Source organism: Pogoniulus pusillus, chromosome 22 (genome assembly GCF_015220805.1).
Source record: "Pogoniulus pusillus isolate bPogPus1 chromosome 22, bPogPus1.pri, whole genome shotgun sequence".
Taxonomy (NCBI): domain Eukaryota; kingdom Metazoa; phylum Chordata; class Aves; order Piciformes; family Lybiidae; genus Pogoniulus; species Pogoniulus pusillus.
The window spans coordinates 398,851-415,572 of NC_087285.1; the positions used below are offsets into that span (position 1 = coordinate 398,851).

General features: G+C 55.4%; 1 protein-coding gene across 6 annotated transcripts in view; it reads left to right on the top strand.

Moving 5' to 3' along the window:
* The first annotated feature begins 529 nt into the window (after positions 1-529).
* The window catches only part of NRG2 (neuregulin 2), a 223,790-nt gene continuing 207,597 nt past the window's right edge, over positions 530-16,722 (top strand). For all 6 annotated transcript variants that reach the window (XR_010306347.1, XM_064161360.1, XM_064161359.1 and 3 more), the window contains exon 1: positions 530-1,012. Coding sequence is in view for 5 of the 6 variants with exons in the window: in XM_064161360.1 (XP_064017430.1) it covers positions 583-1,012 (430 nt within the window). In the remaining variant the exon portion in view is untranslated. The remainder of the gene's footprint in view (positions 1,013-16,722) is intronic.

The window sequence follows — 16,722 nt, forward strand, 5'->3', positions numbered from 1 at the left end:
CAGCAACAAATATTAAATCCTCTGCTGCTAATTTAGCATCTCCTATCCCTTCCCCACGGCAGCATCTGGGCAGCGAGGCTTCGGGAGTGCAGATGCTCCAGGATCAGCTCAAATAAGTCACTTTCGGGAGATTAAACTGACTCCTCCTGGAAGCCACTGCAGGGGAAGAGCACTTGTTTATTAAAAGAGACAGCAGGGATCAGGGCATGAAAGGAGCCTTTGTCTCCTCGCCCATCACCTACTCAATTTCTCTCTACGTTAACGCTTTTGCTTCAGGTGTGCGAGGGAATCTCAGGCGCATAATCCCAGAACCCCAGCTCCACAAAAACACCGGGCAGAGAGGACGCTCCCCCCCCTTCCGCGGCTCCTGGGCCCTGCACATCACGGGAGCCCCGCGGTCACCTGCAGCAGCCGCTCGGAGGAGGACCCGCGGCTCGGAGGAGGACCCGGCGCTCGGAGGAGGACCCAGCGCTCGGAGGAGGACCCGCTCGGTCCGCCCGCTCCGCTCCGCCCCGCCGCGCCCGCCGCAGCCCCGCAGCCCGGCCGCCGCAGGGCCGGCGGGAGCGAGCGGCAGCCGGCGGCATGAGGCACGACCCGGCGCCCGGCTTCTCCATGCTGCTCTTCGGCGTTTCCCTCGCCTGCTACTCGCCCAGCCTTAAGTCGGTGCAGGACCAGGCGTACACGGCGGCGGTGGTGCTGGAGGGCAAGGTGCAGTCCGTGGGCCCCCCCGCCGGCGGCGGCAATGACAGCCGCGGAGCCGCCGGTCCCGACGGGGGGGTCGTGGTCAAGGTGCTGGACCTGTGGCCTCTTAACAGCGGCGGGCTGCAGCGGGAGCAGCTCATCAGCGTGGGCTCCAAGGCGCCCTGCTTCAAAGTGAAGCGCAACCACCGCTACATCTTCTTCCTGGAGCCCACGGAGGAGCCGCTCGTCTTCCGCACCGCCTTCGCCCCGCTCGATACCAGCGGCAAGAACCTCAAGCGGGACGTGGCGCGGATCCTCTGCGCCGACTGCGGTACGGGCCGCACCGCGGAGGAGGGGGCGGCGGCCGGGGGGGCGCCAGGACTGGTGGTTGCGGGGGGGGGGCGGGGCTGTGAAGGAACGGCGGCAGGTAATACGGGTCGACGGGTCCGGTACCCCTTGGCCTAGATGGGGGTTACCTTGGCGATCGTTCCCCCTGTCCCCGCCTCAGTTCCGGCCAGCACCGGGGGCCGCGCCCGCAACGGGGAGCGATGCGCTCCGCCGGGCCTGAGCCGCAGCAGCCTCTCTTTCTCCCATCTCCTGGCCCCAGGGACCCCGATCGCCCGGCTCAAGGTCCTGGCCTGCCCCGACCGTTCCCGGGGCCGCGCCGGTAGCGCAGCCCGAAGCCCTGGGGCGGGGCAGACAGGGGAGGGCCGACAGCCCGGCTGCCGCCGCGCCCGGGGCCGCCCGTGTTTGGGTAGTAATGCCGGAGCCCCCGGTCCCAGTACTTTCTCGGTGTCCCTGCTGCGGTTGGCCTTGGCGGTGGCCGCGGCCGCGGCTGAGAGAGCCCTGCCGGGCTGCGGCTGTGGCTCCGCCGACATCGTGCGCGGTGCCGCGCTCCGCTGCCGGGCGCGTTCGGCGGTGCGGGAGGGCTCCGGGAACGGGGCCTGGGCTGGTGCAGGCTCCTAGGTGTGTCTCGAGTGCTGGGAAGTTTCACCTCCCGCAGAACGGGTGCCTGGCGCAGTTAAGTTGGTTCTGGTTCGTCTAATTCTGGTGCCTCCTCGCTGCCGTGCGCCGGGTGCGGATCCGCTGCCGCCCGCCGAGCGCGGTTATGAAATGACTCCAACAGGGCAGCAGCTGCTCGAGAGGTGCTCCCCGAGTGGCCCAATACGTCTTGCTGTCCTCCGACAGAACAGGTGCCTCCTGCGGGCCGGGCGCTGGAGACCGGGCGAGGACAATGCCTGCATTTTTCATGGGCTAGGACCTGAGCTCGCAAAAATGCTGGGCTGGCCGCTGGTCCAGCTCGAGTGCTCAGATCCTGTGTCACAAAATCCGGAGCAGGTCGGCAGGTGCTAACCTGGAGTGCTCTGATCACTGCATGGTGCTGTCAGAAATGGTTCTGAATGCCTCCTGTGTGGTGGGTTATGAGGATCTGTGGGTCCTATCCCCAAGGAGCCCGGGTTCCCTGATCAGTGACAGCACGCTGCAGTTCCGTGCTGGGTTAAGTGGCCTCTTGCCTCATTAAAAGCCAGGTGCCATGCCGAGTTACATTTAGCTCTGTCGTGAACATGTGTGCTGCCTTTTTTTTGTTGCTGTGTTGTTAACTAGGTGCTTCTGGGGGACACTCTGCCGTTGGGGACTGCTGACCCCAGATCTTAAAAGCCGGACCTGTCTCTTTTTTCAGTTCTCCAAGAGATAAATTTAGCAGATTGTGTTTCCTGAGAGGAAGGTGGAACCTTACACATCATAACGAGTTGTTGAGGAAAATGGGCTAGGGCTGCATACGAGAAAACCCATTTGGGAGACACTAATTTCATGTATATGTGGGCCAGCCTGAGCAGAGGGGATTAGTGAGGTAGCAGTGGCAGTGCTTAAAGGGAAGGCAGATGGGGCGGTTTCTCAGGGCTGTGGTCTCATCATCAGGTAGGGAAGCACAGTGGAAAGTAGGTGGCCTTTAATTTTGTACTTAAAGCAAGAGGGGTTCCAAGCTTGCACATCTCTGGGAGCAGGGTACAACTTTAAGTGGAACAGAAGCTGCTCCACTGCTTCCTTAATGAGGCCCAAAGTGTTAATGTGTGAGCTGATGTAACAACAACTTGAGGGTTGTCATTCTGCCTGTGACACCTTCTTGGAGGTGATGCTTTTGTTTCTGTGGTTTGATGGTCTGGGTAGGCTGCCTGGCTAAGGGACTCTGCAGGTTGCTGTGAGCAGTGTCTCAGATGAGACACTGGCAGATTGCAAAGGGAAAATAAAAGCTGCTGCTTGGGAACTGACATAGCTGTGGCTTGGTTCAGTGAGGAAGTCTGAACGGGAGCCTCAGCCTGCTGAACTTGTGGTTCTCCAAGCACTTCATGCTCTTGGTTTGGCTAGGAGGTGCTCCCTCCCACCTTCTGAAGGTGACATTCTTGGCACAGTCTTCTGATTCATAGCACCCGGGCTGCTGGAAAGGTGTGTGCATGGGAAAGCAGGACATGGTCTGCCTTGGTTCTCCTTGGTTTCTGCTGGGAGGGAAGATCAGGAATGGTGCAGAGCTATTTCCTGCTCCTGCTGCAGGTGAGGGCTGTGGACAACTCCAGAAATGGCAGGGGTGTAGTGTCCTCACACAATGTGTGCTCTGAGGGGCAGCTGAGCTGCAGTCTTGTAAGGAATATTATGAAGCTAGAGTGAAGATACTGGGACTACTTCTGAGTGGTCACCACTTCTGAGGGGAGCCCATGGCTCTGACCCCTCCAATCCTCCAATCCCAAAGATGGACATCTTGCAGGACCATCTTCTCCCTTCTCTGGCTCTATGCCTGAGTCTCTTTTCCAGTGATTCATTCCCTTCTCACAAGCTAAGATACTGTTCATCCTCTGCTCTCACCGCTTGTCGAGGTCCAGGATGTGTTGTGGGATTAGACCTGCGGTCAGAGCATCTGTGTCTCCCTCCAAAGAACAGTCTCTGCTGTTTGCACAGCTCATTTGTTGGGGAAAGTGGGTAGTGAGACTCTGCACAGGATCCAGGCTCTCATCAAGCAGAGCCAGGAAGGCTGAAGGCAGGGGGCTAGTAGCACAGGGTGTGGAGGCAGAATAGGGAAGCTGGTCTGGACAGCTGACCTGTGCCTGGGGTCCCACCTGGACCAGGGAGGGGAATTCTCATTTTGGCCACTCTGCTGCTGGGCAGGCTTTGGAGGCTGTAGCCTCCTTATCTGCAAATCCCAGGGGTGCGCAGCCTCTGCCTCTCCACCAAGCTGTGGGGTTGTGATCCCCCCTGGCATGCCAGGAGCAGCCAGGGTTGCTCTCACCACCCACTTGCCCATCTTCTGCACTGGGAATATTATTTTTTTTTCACATCATTGCATAGTGATTTCTGTCCCTGCTTCTCCTGTCTCTTTCTTGACATCTTTTAGCTCCTTGCTTCTGCAGTCTCTATCTCCTTTGTGCCTGCATGCCCAGATCATGGAAGAAGATAACAGGTGGAAGAAACAGTGCTGGGCTGTCACTGGTGGGGGTGGCTGTGTGATGTTAAATTCCTGCTGCGACCCACTACCTGACTTGAATCCAGAAAGATGGTTGTGGTTCTGGCCCTCCTGGACTTTAAAAGGCTGCTTGGGTCATCACCTGCTTTCTGCTGAGGTCCCTGCTTCCTGTGAAAAAAGTTTTTCTGCAGGGAACTTTGTGTACAGGAGGGGATTTCACCCCTCTGGGCTCGGATTTCTGCTTTCTCAGAGGAGCAAATGTCTTGTTGCCTCCAGAACCGTAAAGTTGCCAGTCAATTTTTTAATCAGCCCTTGTGGCTCTCCAGGAGCACCTCAGTGCAAAGGCTACAGAGTTCTAGCCTGAACTGCACAACTTGCCTGTAGGATTAACCAGTTTAGTCTGGGCAGGTAATCTGGTGGTGGCAGATCCCTGGGAGGATTTGCAGGGCAAAGGACCTGTTGTTGCCTCAAGTCCCTCTTGTGAGATTACGTATGCTTATTTTTTCCAGGGGGAAGGTGCTTTGGTCTGGCTGGGTCTGGGCAGCGTGCTCGGTCCTGTGACATTGGAGGTGGTGGCCGCACGGCGCCGGCAGCTGCTGCCTGTTGCCGCAGGCCTGCTGCAGGTGGGCTGTGAGGAGGGCAGCCTGGTTTTGAAGTGCCCGCGGGAAAATACAGCCCTCTGGATTACAGTGTAGGTGTTGCTGCCTGAAATAGCCCTGGCAATTCCAACAGCAGCTCCTGCAAAAATAGCCCTCCTCTTGTCCTGTGAGTCGTGGGACTTGCTCTAAGCTGGGCTGATGCAGGGCAAGGGTGCAGGTGGGCTCCGGTCATGGGTGCTGGTTCTCTCCCTTCATCCCAGGACAGCTGTGGAGCAGGAAAGCTGGATTTGCTCACACACCACCCTGCTAATTAGAGCTGTCTGAAACTATTTCTCACCACCTTCAGAAATCACACTTCCTTAGGATCACAGAAGACTGAAAACTTGCTTCCTTCATGCCTTGAGTTTCTGCAGATGGGAAGCAGTCACTTTGCTGCAAAGAACTTTCACCCTCTTTACAAGGACAGAGCCTTTCAGAACAATTTCTTCCCAGTAAGGATTCCCAGACACTGGCACAGACTGCCCAGGGATATGGTGGGATTACCATCCCTGGAGATGTTTAAAAGCTGCATGGATGCGGTGCTGAGGGAGGTGGTTTGGTGGCAGTGGCTGAGCAGCAGTGATGGGTTTGTGAGCTCTGTCTGAGTGTTGGACTTGATCATCTCAAGATCTCTTCCTACCTCAACAATTCCATGATTCTATGATTTTGGGGTGCTCTCTGCTCCTAGTTAGCTGGCATAAGGATTTGGCCTGAGAGTGGACCTGAGGTAGCTGGGTCCCTCATGGCCAGGTCAGCTCCTTGTCTCCCAGCTGAGCCAAGTGTGACGAATAGGTGACAACTGAAACTTTGCTTGTGTGGTGCTGAAGGCCTAAGTGACTTTAGCTGGACCTGGAAGAGCAGAGGCTGTTGCCTCCCAGGCACATGCCCTGTGTGGAGCAAAGCCCTTTGGAAGTGTTTAACTAAATAAAGCATCTTCTCAAGGACCCAAGAACTTAACAGGTTCCTTTGTGGTCCCAGCAGTGCTGGTTTCTATACCTAGGGCCTCTCCATGCGCGGTCCCTGGGCACCAGCTGCTGCTCAGTGCCTGTCTTTGCGCTCTGCTAGCTAACAGCCTTTAGGTAGGGCCCTGAAGCATAATGGCCTTTCTAAATCACAGCCAACACTTTGACATGGGTTTGGATCTGGATCAGAAACTGGTGCATGCTTGGGAGCACAAAGGCAATAAATTCTGTTGTCAGGAAAAAAGGGAGCCATGTCCTACCACACTTGAGCTCCCCACTTGGTTTGGGCTGTGTAAGGCAGAAGGCACTGTGGCCACCAGGGCTTTGAGCCTTAAAGCATTTGACACCTCCAAAACCTACTGCGGAGTCCCAGAGGTCTCCCCAAGGAACAGTTTTGGTGCTGTTCTGCTTGGGTGAGGGTGCCTCTTCTAGCACCATCAGATGGGACTGCCAGTTCCTGTGAGCAACATGGCATGGCCACTGCCTTGCCAGGTTTGGGGCACCTGATGCTGGTGCTGGATTGCATCTCACCCCTGTTTCCCCTCTTGGGTCACTGTGTGCACTGCTGAGTGAGGAGGAGAACCATGCTGACCTCCATGAGAGATGTGCCAGCCTGTGGCAGACAGGGGTGTGGATGTGGTGAGGAGGGCAGAGGTGAGTGGTGTGCTTGGCCAGGAGGAGCTACAGGAGATGAATCTGTCATGGGCAACACGTTTGTGAGGCTGTGGGTGACCATGGTCATCTGAGAAAACTCTGTCTGCAAGAGAGCAGAGCAACAAAGGTCTGGGAAGTGCCTTTGCCAAACTGGGAGCTGCCTGGCAGCTTCCATCGGTCCTCTTGTGCCCACTCAGTGCCAGACGTGACAGCGTGGTCAGTGCTGGTCGTGCTGCTGGGAGCTGGGCTGAGTGCAGCAAAGATGTCAGTAAATCCTGCTTCTCTCCGCTCTGCCCTGCTTGCAGGAGGCAACCAGCCGGCTCGCAGCAGCCTCCCAAGCTGCTGGGCCATTCTCTTATGCCCAGATAGTGTGGTCTGAAGGAGAAGGTTGTGCCACGCTGCCTGGTGAGGTGTTCCCTGTGCTGCACGGTGCCCATCCAGTGCAGATGGCAGAGGATGCCTGTCCCCAGTGGGAGCTCGGGGAGGGGAGGCTCTGGAGGAAGCTCATCTCCCTGGCAACTTTGGCAGCCAGGCTTCTGCTCGCCCTACTGAATTGGGTGTGCAGCAGTCAAACCCCTGAAGGGTGCCAGCACCTCTCTGCACTTGCCTTACTAGGTCTGGGGGCAGGTGGAGGGGTCTGCCCACTGCCAGAAATGCTGAGGGCAGAGTATTGAGCAGGGTGGGTAGGCTGGAGATCAGAAAGAAGATGAATCATTGAGCTGCTCTTTCTTTGCTGAGTGACCATGCTCCCTGTGCTTGGCTGCTGCAGTCGGTGCTGGGCTGCATGCTGCAAAGCTTGGCCAGGAGGCCTGAGGACTGCTTTTATTTTATCCCTGCAGTCCAGCTCTATCCCTGGGTAAGATGGTGACCAGCCTGGAGGAGGAGAACATGAGGTTCCCCAGAACACAGGGTGCTGGAGGGGAGCAGATGATTTGCATCTTGAATGAAGATAATTTGTGTAGCTCCAGACAGAGGAGTCTAGGATGTGGTCAGGTGAGGGCAGGATCACCACTGTGCTGGCAGGGTTTGGCAGGAGCTGTGTGTGAAAGTCACAGCAGACAGCAGTGACACTGCTCAGGGGAGGGGGAAGTCTGTGTTAGGGAAGAAAAATCCGAGATTAAGTGGGTCAGAGTGGGACAGAAGGTGCTCGCCTTGGAGAGCCAGGACACTGGTGTCCAGCTGAGCTGAGGCTTCTTGTCTCTGCCACATCAGGGGCAGGCAGCTCTGGCTGAGTCTGTAGCCATGTCTGTAGCCATGTCTTGGCATTGCTGGCTGGTTGCCTGTGTCAGGGGATCCTCTGTGGTCTCCTTGTCTTTCCTGTCTCAGAGTCTTAGCAGAAGCAATTGCTCCCTATGGTATCTCTGCAACCCCAGCCATGGCTGGAGAGTGATCTGCTGAAGGTGCTCTCCAGTGTTAGTCAAGAGCTGGAGCAGGGCTGAGTGGTGGCATGGGCTGAGCGTAGCCCCAGCTAGTGTAGCAACTTGGAGCTGGCTGGGCTGATGGGAAGATGTGCAGAAAGGAAGCCTACAGATGACAACAGCCCTGTGGCAACTGCAAAGCAGAGGTATCTGCTCCTCTGCAAGGAGTTATCTCCTTGTTCCTGGCATCCTGGTCTGGAGTTGGGTGAGATCGGTTGGCAGAGTGTTTTGACAGTAGGTTGGGCAGGCAGCCAACAGGAATGATCCTGGTGTGGGTGACCTTCTTGCAGGCAGAATAGCCTGCTCAGAGGGTCTGAGACTAGGGACTGTGCTTAGGTCTGTCCCTTTTCTATTGTCTGATATTTTAGCCCAGGGACAAGGTCCTTCTGCTTACAGCATTTCTCCTTGGCTAAGGCAATTCTTTAAGATCTCTTGGATGAGGATGGTGAACCACAGCAGTTCTCACCAGTCCCCTCACCTGCCCTATGCCCCATTATCTGTGACAGGACACTGCCATCCTTTCCTGTATTCCCATTTCTTATTGTTTGCTGGCCCTTGGAGTTCATCCTTGCAGGCTGGAGCCTGTGGCCTGGTTTTGCAGGATTGCCTCATAGTTGGTGGTGTCCTGAAGGAGAGCTGGCTAGGAAAAATGTTAGAGTCATGGCAGAGCACCCAGTTCTTACCCCATCCTCATGTGAGGGACCTGTTCTTTGCCCTCCTGATGAAGATGAGGACTCTGGGAAGCATTCCCAATGGGTTGAGATGCTGGAGATGAGCCTGTGGGATCTGCAGGTGAAAGCAGGGCTGCAGGACTGTTGGAAAGCAGATCTTGGATGTGCTGGTTTTCTATGGCAGGTCTGGATGGGCAGTGCTGTGCCTTATGGGTTGTGGAAGTGCTGAGGAGGATGAGAGGGCTCTGCAGAGGCTGTGGAAGGACAAACTGTAGTGATGAGTGGGAGAGCTGCCTGACTGGAGTGGGAAGGAAGGTATTTGCATTTCTTATAATCGATCACTGCTCAGCCACTGCTTGTGACACCTCGGTAAGGAAATGCTGTTCAGGATCCTCTCAGTGGTCTTTGGGCAGGCAGATGGCTTGGCAGGAGGGTGGGGACTGGAATTAGCTCTACTTTCTGGACTGCCTCAAAGTTGGCAGCCACGCACCAGCCCTGGCTGCTGCCCTTGCCAAAGCCTGTCCCTGCCAGACCCTGGCTCCCCACTTTGCCTGCTGGAGGTGGCTGCACTGAGAGCAAGCCAAGGTGAGGCCAGGGTCAGGTATGGCCTCTGCAAATGTACTGTGGCCTTTCCCAGCACCCAGGGTTGTGTGGGGGTGTGGAGAACAATTAGCAGCACGTTGAGGAGGCCTGTGAGCATAGCAGGCAGTAGGAGTGAGCTGTCAGGATGCCTCCTGGGGACTTGGATCTTCCCCAGGGGCCTGTGGGATGGTGACACGGTGATGGGAATGAGTGCATCTGGCCCCACTATGGGGTTTCTCTCCTTCCCAGCTCCACCCTTGTGGTGTTCCTCATTTGCCTTTCTGTGGAGCTTGGTGCAGAGGAGAGAAGAAGAGGGCACTTGAGTGTTTGAGCCTCCCCCCAGCCTAACTTCAGCCTCCAGCTGTGCTGGCAGTTGCTGCTGGGAGCCCAGTTGAAGCTCCTTCTCCCTGTATCCCTGCTGCGAGAAGGAACTGTTTTCCCATCCTGGTTGCCATGTTGTTTCTTGTGCTGCTGGTCCAGAGCTTCATGAGGCTGCTGTGACATAGGGAATGTCAGAGCCTCTTCTCACAGGACTGTGGGACACTTGCTGCCTGGGCAGCTGTGTATTTCTGTCTTGTGCTGCAATGAAGTGGAGATTTATGTCCTGGGGAAGCTGTCATGGCAGAGTGTTACCTGCTGAGGAGCCCTGGGGACTCTTTCTCATAGTTCAGGAGAGTGTAGAGTTGGAATCCCACAGACAGGTCTCCAAATCCACAGAGCTGGGACAGCAACAAGGAGCTGAAGGACTTTCCCTGCCAGGTCCTTCCTGTAGCTCCTGGCTTGGCTTGGCACATCCTGATATGTGGCAGAAGGAGGCAGTGCTCGTTCCAGCACCTGCACACTCCAGTGCTCCTCCAGTGGTGCTGCTGGGCCCCAGGCAGAAATGAGCCTGCCACCACCTCAATGCTGCCCTGAGCTGGAACACTCCCCGAAAGGTGCCTTAGTATCAGGAAGCAGGGATGCAGGAATGGGGCTCTGTGGTACAGAGGGATTACTCTTTTCTTGTTCCCAGAATGGGTCCTGCAAGGGACCTACCTGGTACCGGCCAGCCGCGTGCCTGCTGTCCTTGGGTGGCCATCTAGCTCTGAACACTCCTCAGCCGAGCTCAGCTCACAGCAAAGGTGTTAGATCCACAAAGACATAAGCTGTGGTCTTCAGGCCTGCCTCTGATCTGCAGCAGCTCGCTCTGTCATTGTGGGGGAGCTGACGTGTGAGGAGACAGCTTCTGTCAGCCCATTGCGTGGTGCCATGCGGGCTGCTGGCAGCCAGGCTGCTCACAGCTAGCTGGCAGTGCTGGTGGCAAGTGCAGATCCTGAGGGCACTCGATGCTGCTGTGGAGAGGATTTCCCAAGCTGTCAGTGGGCTGAGCATCTTCGTGGTGCATGCTGTGCTGGAAGGGTGCTCAGCTGGGGCAGGCTGAGTGGCTGGGCTTTGCTGCTGACAAGCTTCTGCAGCTGCTGTGTGGAGCTGAGGATTAGGGTTGTGTTTTGTGGCTCAGAATGTCCCCTGGGAGCTGCCCGTTTCCAGCTCTCTGGGATGCTTCATGCCAGTCAGTGTTCCTGGGAGTGATCCAAACCTAGGCAGGCAGAGCCTTGTGTTGGCATCTGCAGGCTCCTCTTGGTGGGGGGAAGACAACTGAGAAGGCTGATCCGGGAGCCTCTGGTCACAGGCAGCTTCAGCACTTCCATACCTTCCCAGGAGCTGTGGTCTGAATCTCCTTCTGTTCAGTGGCAGCAGAGCAGAAGCAGAGACACCAGAGCTATCTCCATAGGAGAGTGCAGGCCAAGAAACCAGAGTAGATCCTGCCCTGCTGGTGCACCTGTAGAAACCCAGCTGGATTTGCCCAGAAGGTGCAGTGCTCAGATTGGTAACCCTGAGGGAGACTATGGCAAGGGCAGAAAATACATTTCCACACCAAGGTTTGAAAGTGGCTGCTGGCTGATGAGAACAGCAGACCTCAGAGTTAGCTTTGAGGGTGTAGTGGTTCTGGGACTTACCCCCCTGGTGAATTCACCCAGACCAGACTCAGCTGGTTGGAAGTTAAGGAATGAAGCTTTCTGTTCACACCTTAGCACAATATACAAGCAGGTATTTGCAATCTATTGCAATTATTTACAGCTATATACAGAAATATACAAGTTAAAGTAACACAAGATGCTCCCAGCAGTCAGAGGGCCTGGGAGGGGCTCCCAACCATCCTTCCACCTTCTTTCCACCACTTTCTCTTATCCAGACTCTGCCTTATGTGCAAGGTGCCCCTGCACAGAGCCCCCCAGGGATCATGTCTGGCATGAGGGATGCTGAAACTTCCTGGATAGGGCTGGTCTCCCAGGTTCCCTGAGTCATGGGAGCCTGCTGGAAGGGACTGTGTGGCAGGCTGTCCTTTCCCATCCTCTCTCTCATAGTTCAAGGCCCTTTCCCATCACTCTGCCTTCAGAATGTCCCACCTCTTGCACTTGCCTGCTGCTCAGGCTGTGTCCCAGGGCACCACTAGCCCTTTCCTCCTCTAGGCAGTCGATAAAGTCCCTGGCACTTCACATCCTGGGCCCATCAGGTGCCAGGTTAAATCTGCCATGAGGCACAGCACAGATGAGCTCTGCCAGGCCTCTGATTCAGATCCTTGGAGGCTGCAGTGTCCCAGTTGCCTCACTCAGGTGTTTATTAAGTAAGCTGCTCTACAGGGCTTTTTTGGAGGTGGCAGCAGTGCAGCCAAAGCTGGCAGCAGAGCTGCTGCCTCTGTCTCATTGGAGCTGAGGGTGTGAGGAGCAGGGTCAGCAATGCCCCATCAGGCAGCAGCTCCTGCCAGCTCTGCCGCCTGCTGGTGCCAGAGGTAAACCTCCTGTCATGGCACAGATTCTCAGACACTGGTGGCCAGGTCTGAGGAGGTTGTGATAATTGGCAGTGCCTGCATGGGGGGACTATTAAAAGCTGGGGTCAGCAACCTGCCAGGCAAAGCAGAATGTTTTGATGACCTTTAAAGGTCATCTAGCTCATACAGTCATGGAATCATTGGGTCAAAAGGGACCTCTAGAGAGCATCAAGTCCAACACTCCTGCCAAAGCAGGATCACCTAGGACAGGTCCCACAGGAACACATCCAGGGGCTTCTGAAGATCTCCAGAGGAGGAGACTCCAGAACCTCTCTGGGCAGCCTGCTGCAGGGCTCCAGCACTCTCACACCAAAGAAGTCTCTCCTCATGCTGAGGTGGAATTTCCTGTGGTTGAGTTTGCACCATTGCCCCTTGTCCTGTCCCTGGGTGCCACAGAGCAGAGCCTGGCTGCAGCCTCCTGCCAGCCACCCTGCAGGGCTTGGGAGACATTGATCAGATCCCCTCTCAGGCTGCTCTTCAGCAGACTAAGCAGCCCCAGGGCTCTCAGCCTTTCCTCCTCAGACAGATCATCTAATATCTTTAGCATTCTTGTAGCCTCCATTGGACTCTCCAGCAGATCCCTGTCCTCTTGAACTGGGGAGCCTGGAACTGATGCAATATTGCAGATGTGGTCTCACTAGGGCTGAGCAGAGGGGGAGAAGAACCTCCCTTGACCTGCTGGACATGCTCTTCTTAATGCACTTGAGTCTACCATTGGCCTTCTTGGCCACCAGAGCACATTGCTGTCCACCAGCATTCCAAGCAGCAATCCTTCTCTGTGGAGCTACTGTCCAGCAGGTCAAACCCTAACCTGGGACAGGGAGTGGTTCCTCCTCAGTGGACCACTCATGACATTCCTGGAAGAGTCACCAGATCAGTGGGAAGGGGATGAGTGTGGAGCCTGTTGAAAACACATCCCTGAGCCTGGGGCAGAAAGCTGCCCAGCTGTGGGGCTCGGAGGTTTGGAGAGGTTTGCTGTGACAGACACAGGCCTGCTAGCAAGAGAGGCTGCTAACAGGATTTTGTGTGGTGCAGCTTTGGCTGGGCTGAACGGCGCTGGAGGGCACAGATGGGGGTTATCTGCTGTCTGCAGCATCCGAGGGAAGCCCCTTCCTTGCAGTCTCCCTTCCAAGGCCTGTGCTCTTCAAAGGAATGCTTTCCTCTCCTCCTTTGTGTAACGGGTGTCGTGGGGAACCCTGCTGCAAGGAGATCAGTTTTGCCTGTCATAGTGGCTTCTGCTTGGCACTGCTGGATTTCCTTCCGTGCAGCTATTGTCTTTCTCTTTTCTCTCTTCTCTTCTCCTCCCTCCCACACATGCTCTTCTCTGCCACACGTCCTCAGCTCTCAGAGTGGTAATTGCAGTTGAGCTGAGAAAACCCTATCATGTTTTTAATGATGGCTTTGCTTCCTTTTCTGCAGTGTTCTCTCAGGCTGCACTAGTTTGAAAATCTGAAGGTGTTTCAATTACATTTTTAAAAAAACTTTCATTTTCCTCCCTATATAGAACCTGGTTTTGGAGGAAGTTTCCAGGAAATTCAGTATTTGGGTGAGAAGTGGGAATAGAAAGTTCTCTGGTGCCACTAAATATGCAGGACATGAAGGCTGGACCTGCCTGCTGGGAGAGGTTCTCAGCTTCTCTTCATAGTTCCCTTTTGCAGGAGTCTGCTGGTGAGACACAGGCACTTTTATAGGAAGCTGGGTGATTTTTGGGATCAAAAGTCATCAAAGTCTGACACTGCCTAGGGGGTCTTCCTCTGAAGCACCTTTTTAGCACCTTCTATGAAGCTTGGGAGACAAGGGAAGAGCAGTGGTCGTTGTCTGCTTGGTCTCCAGAGAGGTGTTTGGGGATGCCTCACATTAAAAGATACTGATAGACAAACTAGGGAGAGCAGACAACCTGAGGGGTTGGCGACTGGCTGAGCGGCCACGGGCAGAGAGCAGAGGCCAGTGGCACACAGAGCCATAGAATTGTCACGGCAGGAAGGGACCTCAAGGATCATCCAGTTCCAACCACCCCCTGACATGGTGGAGAATTTCTTCCCAACATCCAATCTGAACCTACCCACTTCTAGTTTTGCTCCGTTCCCCCCCAGTACTTGACCTCCTAAAAAGCCTGCCTGCAAAAACTGAATCCAGAGCTGTCCTTTGTGCTCACTGTGCTGCTCTATCCTTAGACCACGGCTCTGCACCTCCCTTCACCTCAGACTGAGCCTGTGGAGAAGCTGCACCTGGCCTATTGAGAGCTCTGCCCACTGCTGCCAGGGTGATGCTCAGATGCAAGCACAAGCTCTTGTGCAGCCAGGCTTTTGATTCCTTGGGACTTCCAGCACCCATGCTGCTCTGGATCAGGCCCACAACATGCTCACAGCTTGCTTTTCCTTCTCTCCATCCCTGTTAAGTCTCACCCAATACTCTGTAAGGCCTCTCCTTGCTGAAAAGGACTTAGGACAAGGAGGACTCCAAAAGCCCTACGCAGACTCTGGAAGGCTTCTGTCATGGCCAAAACCCGCTCAGGGAACCCCCAGCACCCTGCTGTCCTGGGGTGACTGAGGACCAAACTCACCAGGCTGTGTCTGAAACAATCATGGAATGGCAGAACACATCCAGCTGGCAGAGTCCTCCAGGCTCAGCCAGTCCAAGCCTCCTCCACCCAGCACTGCAGGCTCAGCACCAAACCATGTCCCTAAGCAGCAGGGCCACAGCTGCTTGGACACCCCCAGGGATGAGCACTGCAGCACTGCCCTGGGCAGCCTGTGCCAATGCCTGGGAACCCTTCCAGTGCAGAAACATTTCCTGAGCTCCAGCCTGAGCCTCCCCTGGGGCAGCTTGGAACCATTGCTTCTGCTCCTGTCCCATGGCACCAAGGAGCAGAGGTTGCCTTCTCCTCACCCCAACTTCCCTGCAGGCAGCTGCAGACAGCCATGAGCTGTGCCCTCAGCCTCCCCTTCTCTCCAGACAGGACAGAATCACAGAATCACAATGGTCTGGGTTAAAAGGGGCCTTCAAAGCTCATCCAGTCCAACCTTCTCTGCATTCTGCAGGGACATCCTCCACAAGATCAGGCTGCCCAGAGCCCTGTAGGGCCTCACCTTGAATATCTCTGGGGATGTCCTCCCTGGGCATCCTGCTGCAGTGTTCTGCTAACCACATGAAAGAAAAGAGGGTTATCAGGCGTAGCCAGCATGGATTTACCAAGGGGACATCTTGCCTGACTAACATGATAGACTTCTTGATACCATGACTAAATGGGTAGACAAAGGAAGGGCTGCAGCTGTCTTCAGCCTTGACTTCATCAAGGCTTTTGATGCTGTCTCCCACAGTATCCTCATAAAAGCTCAGGAGATGTGGCACAGAGGGTTGGTCTGTGAGATGGATTGAAAACTGCTGCACAGCAGAGTTTGGAGAATTGTCACCAATGGCACAGAGTCAAGTTGGAGGCCTGTGCCCAGTGGTGTTCCCCAGGGATCAGTGCTGGGCCCAGTTTTGTTCTTTTGGTCTTTACCAAGGACCTAGATGAGGGCACTGTTTGCTGATGGTACAGAACTAGGGGGCGGCTGCCACCCCTCAGTCTGTGCTGCCATCCAACAAGATCTGGACAGGCTGAGAACAGGGGGAAGGCAAACCTCATGAAGGTCAATAAGGACAAGGGCAGGGTCCTGCATCTGGGGAGCAATAACAACAGACACCAGTACAGGCTGAGGCGGCCCTGCTGGAAAGCAGCTCTGTGGAGAAACACTTTGGAGTGCTGGTGGGCAGCAAGTTCTGCATGGGCCAGCAATGTGCCTTTGGGGCCAGGAGAGCCAATGGCATCCTGGGGGGCATCAGGAAAAGTGTGGCCAGCAGGGTTGGGGAGGTTCTTCTCCCTCTCTGCTCTGCCCTGGTGAGACCACGCCTGGAATACTGTGTCCAGTTTTGAGCTCCCCAGTTCAAGAAAGACAGAGACCTGCTGGGAGAGTCCAGCAGAGAGCTACAAGGATGACTGGAACTCTTGAGCACCTCCCCTATGGAGAGAGACTGAGAGCCCTGGGGCTGTGTAGTCTGGAGAAGAGGAGACTGAGAGGAGATCTGACCAATGTGTACAAATATCTGAGGAGTGGGGGCCAAGCTCTTTTTGGTGCTCAGCAACAATAAGCCAAGGGGCAACAGCTACAAAGTGGAACAGAGAAGGTTTCAGCTCAATATGGGGAGAAACTTCTATGGTGAAAGGATGACAGAGCTCTGAAGCAGTCTGCCCAGAGAGGCTGTGGTCTTCTCTGGAGACTTTCAAAACCCACCTGGACATATTTCTGTGTGAACTACTGTAGGTGATTCTGCCTTGGCAAAGGTGCTGGACTGGATGATCTCTGAAGGTCCCTTCCAACCTCTAAAGTTCTGTGATTCTGTGATTCCAGCACCTTCACAGTGCAGAAATGGAGTTAATGAAGCAGTGTGGTTGGGTGCTGTAGTAGTGTAGCTGTGCCCATAGTATCATAGAATCAACCAGGTTGGAAGAGAGCTCCAAGCTCAGCCAGCCCAACCTAGCACCCAGCCCTGTCCAACCAACCAGACCATGGCACTAAGTGTCCCAGCCAGGCTTTGCTTCAACACCTCCAGGCACGGCCACTCCACCACCTCCCTGGGCAGCCCATTCCAATGCCAATCACTCTCTCTGCCAACAACTTCCTCCTAACATCCAGCCTCAACCTGCCCTGGCACAACTTGAGGCTGTGTCCCCTTGTTCTGTGCTGGGTGCCTGGGAGAAGAGCCCAATCCCACCTGACTAGAGCCTCCCTTCAGGGAGCTGCAGACAGCAA